Below are 4,342 nucleotides of genomic sequence, written 5' to 3'. Positions count from 1 at the left end.
TGTTGCAGCCGACTCTTGCATCTCCCTGACCAGTTCGTGGATTTGGTCGAGACGCTCTCTGATTTGCTGCGGCATGATTCCAACGTCCTTTGTCCATGGTGGGCTTCCTTGATTCAGTGTGAGTGGAGTCCTCATCGTTGTGCCAAACATCATTTCATACGGAGAGAACTTGTGGACTGGATTTGGCAAGTTCCTGTATGCCTGAGCTATGTGAGGTAAATATTTCACCCACTCTTTTTGGACTTTATTTACTAGCATTGCCAACTGCTGCTTGAGGGTTCTGATCCACCTTTCCACTTTTCCGTTGGCTGAAGGGTGAAAGGCTGTTGTTCGATATTTCTTTATCTGGTACAAGTCCATTATTTCCTGGAATAGTTGCGACTCAAAGGGTGTCCCTTGATCCGAAAGGATAGAGACTGGTGCTCCGTAAACTGAGAAAACATGGGTTATTAATGCAGTTGCAATTTCTTTAGCATCATTTTTAACAAGTGGGACTACAACTGGCCAGCCTGAAAATGCCTCTATTGCCACTAATATGTACTCGTATCCTTCTTTTGTTTTAGGTACTTTGCCACAAATATCTACATGCCACCTGCCATGGAGTGTTCCTTCCTTGAATATTTTGAGTGCTGCGTTTTTGGTGGGGTGTCTCGGTTTCTTGAACCTTTGACAAGTGTCGCAATTGGATATGTGTGCTGCTACATCATCGGCCATTCTGGGCCACCAGAAAAACCTACGTAAGTAATTGAGTGTCATTGTTTCACCAAAGTGATTCCCTTCTCCCAAGTTTTGATGGTATTCCCTGACTGTGAATTTTACACTGGCTCTGGGTAATATTAATTGGAGTGTTTCTTTTGCAGGATCTCCTGTCGGGTCCTCGAATCTCCTGTAGAGTACTCCATTTTGAAGTGTTAAGGAGTTGTATTGGTGCCAAAGTGTTCTGGTATTGCGCCCAAACTTGATGACATCTTGAAGGAGGGGCTTCTGGCCTTTCTCTACTGCTGTGATGATTGGGGCTAAGTTTTTGTCTGCTCTCTGCAGTGATGCCATCTCTAGTGGTGTTTCCCCTTCAGGTGAGATTGCAGTGTGTAGAATTTCTGTGACCCTTTTGTTCTCCTCAACTGTCTGGCAAATGCGACAACTTTCTTCACAAGTTCTCACCTTAGTTGGGTCTGGCTGGGTGTGGTGGTGACAGATATTAATGGTCATGTTTGTGTCTTTGAACACTTTGTAGAGTAGTGGAATTATTTCTAAATTGTTTTCTGGACTTTTGTAATAGTCAAACTCTGGTAGATTCCACTCAGTGATATTTCTGTTGATGAGCCAAGCTTTCAGGATGTTTAGTGCTATTTCTACATCATTAACGTGTGGTCTGTGCTCCATCTTTTCCTTGACAATGAGACTAATGATTGTTTTGTTGTTTCTGTTGTAGGTGCACAGCCCGGGGAATGTTTTGTCTGTGTTCGAGTGGAAGTCTCGTTTGACTTGGTACCACTCTTCGATTTGTCTGGCCAGTGGAGAGGAGAACTTCCCTTCCAAGCTGATTGGGTGAACTACTGGTGCTGTGTTGGGGGCCTGAAGTACTGATGTGAAGATTTCCTGGATCGTTAACCCTTCCACAAGAGTGGAGCTGATGAGGTAAGCTGTTGCGTCTTTAGCTTCGATTTTTGTACACTTTTTGCAGTTAGGTTCACATGGCCTGTCCGGCCGCCTACTTAGTGCATCTGCATGACTGATGTTAGTGCCCTTTTCGTGCACAACTGTGAACTTGTATGGAGACAACTTTTCCAACCATCTTGCTAACATGCCAGTAGGGTTTTTGAAATTTTTGAGCCACTGTAAGGCTGCGTGATCTGATTTTACTATGAAAGGTGCTCCTGCTAGATAATGATTGAAGGCTTTTACTGACTCTACCAATGCTAGGAGCTCCCTATGAGTGACACAGTAATTTCTCTGTGCTGGGGTTAATGTTTTAGACCAATAAGCTATCGTTACTTCATTGCCGTCTTGTTCTTGTGTTAGGACTGCTCCTAGGCCAGTGAGGCTGACATCACAAGTCAACGTGAATGGTCCTTTATCCACATCTGGAGAACCAAGGACTGGCGCAGTGGTGAGAGCTGTTTTGACAGAGTCAAAAGCTTCCTGACAGTAAGGTGTCCAATCAAAGTGGACTCCTTTTCTGAGTAGTCGGTACAAAGGTGAAACTTTGCTGGCCATATGAGGTACGTACTTGCCATAGTAGGCGGCTAGACCAAGCCATGACTTTAATTCTGAACTGTCATTTGGCTGTGGCCAATGAATGATTTTGTCGATTTTATTTGAATCTACTTTTATTCCTGTTTCAGACAGGATGTGTCCCAGGAAGGAAATCTCCCTTTGGAACAACTCACACTTTTTGGCTTTGAGGAGGAATCCTCCAGCCCTGACTCTATTAAGGAAGGCTTCCAGCCGTTGCAACATTTGTTCAAAGTTGTCTCCAGCTATGCAGACATCATCCAGGTAAACAGACACAGTATTTCCTAAATCATTGTGCTTGTTGGGTTCCAAGGCTGGTGTGACTAGTCTGTCTGTGACTTGTTGGAATGCCCCTGGGGCTGCAGAGAGCCCAAAACTCAATCGAGTGTATTCAAACTGCCTGTGTGGTAGTCCCAAATCTTCTGGTAAGATGATGGCCGTTTTGGGTTGGTCATCAGGGTGTACTTCTAGATTGTGGTACCCATGTGCTAAGTCAAAAGTGTGGTACATTTTGTGTCCCCCTAAATTTTGTAGAATTTCCTGCGTTCTGGGTATTGGTGCTGCTGGAACTCTAGTGATAGCATTGAGTGCTCTGTAGTCTACACAAACTCTAACTTCTCCAGTCTTTTTAAGGACACAGAGAATGGGTGACGCCCAAGCAGACTGGCTTGGTTTGATGGCTCCCATTTTTAAGTATTTCATAAATGTCTCATACACTTCTTTTCTGTAATGCAGGGGTACTGGACGTGCGTTTTGTTTGATGGGTGGATGGTCGCCGGTGTCTATCCTGAATTTCATCCATGGACATCGACCAAATGTGAAGTTGTCTGGTGCAAATACATCGTGGTGTCTGCGAATGAGTTTTTCTACTTCTACCTTCTGTTCTGGTGGCAAGGCAGTGGCTTTGATCATGGCATCTAAGTCTGCAGGTAATGGCATATTTTCTGGAATGGGTTCTTTTTCTGGCAACTTGTACTCTGCATCATGGAAATTTTCTATTTCATGCTCAGTTAAATTCAGATGTTCTGTCCCATTTGCTATGTTGACTGCTCGACATGGACACTCTTTAATTTCATTATTAGTTTCGTTATCACTTTCACATCCACTCTCTTCCTCCCTTTCTAAGTCCTCCTCGAAAGCTGGGTTTGCCTCATCCTCAAGACCATCATACTGTAATGGGTGGAGTAGTAGGACTTCTGCTATAATTGCATACTTAGGGATTTGGACACAAGTGTCTCCAAGATTTAGTAGAGTTACATTTACTGGGCCTGTCACACACGGTACAACGCCTGTCTGTGTGACTATATTTTCTGAGATTTGACTTTTAACATTAGGATTATTTTTACTGGTGTTAAAAAACCAACATGCATCTTGCCTTCTGCTCTTTCGGGTGGTTGGATTCCCAATTTTGTTCACTTTCTTGTGCGTTGGCCGCACCCTTTCAAAATCTTTTACCATGGTTTTGTTCTTTGTTTCTAGACCGTCAAGCTGGCGATGACCGGTCTGGCTGTCAAGCTGGCGATGATCAGCCCCCTCCGCTCTTGCCTGAGACGTTACTGTATGGCATGTCATTTCCGGAGGTGAAGCAGAAGTGGACAGTTTCCTTTCCGACTCCGGAGGACGACTATACCCATTAATCGTCATGGCAAGCAACGCGTCAGACAACTCTGACTCATCAACCACCAGGTCATTTTCCCAAACTTTGTGGAAACCTCCCTCTCTACGAAAGGTTTCAGCAAGATTTTCTGATTAGCACCACTTTTAAAAAAAATTGAAATTCAGACTGATTTCGTTTTATTTGGGTGTCTGAATCGTATTCTAAAATGGTACAAATTTTAAAGACCAACTTCTGAAAAGTTTGACCTGTTGTCTGAAAGTTGAATTTAGACTAGCAAGTCTGAATATTTAGAGCGATGGTTATCAATTTTGTCATTGTCGTCCGAAAACTAAATTCATACTTGTGAAATCGGAAAACGAGTGAAAAAACCCCGCCCCCTTTGTACATTTTTCGATTTTCTCAGAACTTTTATTAATACTACTGTTGTATTTCAAATAATATTTACGTTTAGTGTCGAAAAAGCATAGAGAATGTTTCAGAGCTCCGAAA

The 4,342-nt window shown here is 43.3% G+C and overlaps 1 protein-coding gene across 2 annotated transcripts; it reads left to right on the top strand.

Moving 5' to 3' along the window:
* Nucleotides 1-915: 915 nt before the first annotated feature.
* Nucleotides 916-3,917, top strand: LOC117644982. 2 transcript variants are annotated; one of them, XM_034384845.1, is made up of 6 exons: nucleotides 916-1,073; nucleotides 1,433-1,638; nucleotides 2,023-2,222; nucleotides 2,350-2,499; nucleotides 2,971-3,164; nucleotides 3,715-3,917. In XM_034384845.1, exons 3-6 carry the CDS (start codon nucleotides 2,218-2,220, stop codon nucleotides 3,870-3,872), a joined length of 507 nt encoding a protein of 168 aa, XP_034240736.1. In that variant the 5' UTR covers nucleotides 916-1,073; nucleotides 1,433-1,638; nucleotides 2,023-2,217; the 3' UTR covers nucleotides 3,873-3,917. The 2 variants fall into 2 exon arrangements, with proteins under 2 accessions (XP_034240736.1, XP_034240737.1); XM_034384846.1 differs by having other exon boundaries at nucleotides 2,346-2,499.
* Nucleotides 3,918-4,342: the final 425 nt, after the last annotated feature.

This window comes from Thrips palmi, unplaced genomic scaffold (assembly GCF_012932325.1).
Source record: "Thrips palmi isolate BJ-2018 unplaced genomic scaffold, TpBJ-2018v1 HiC_scaffold_18, whole genome shotgun sequence".
Taxonomy (NCBI): domain Eukaryota; kingdom Metazoa; phylum Arthropoda; class Insecta; order Thysanoptera; family Thripidae; genus Thrips; species Thrips palmi.
The sequence above is the reverse complement of the archived record's forward strand: the minus strand, read 5'-3'. Positions and strand labels throughout refer to the sequence as shown.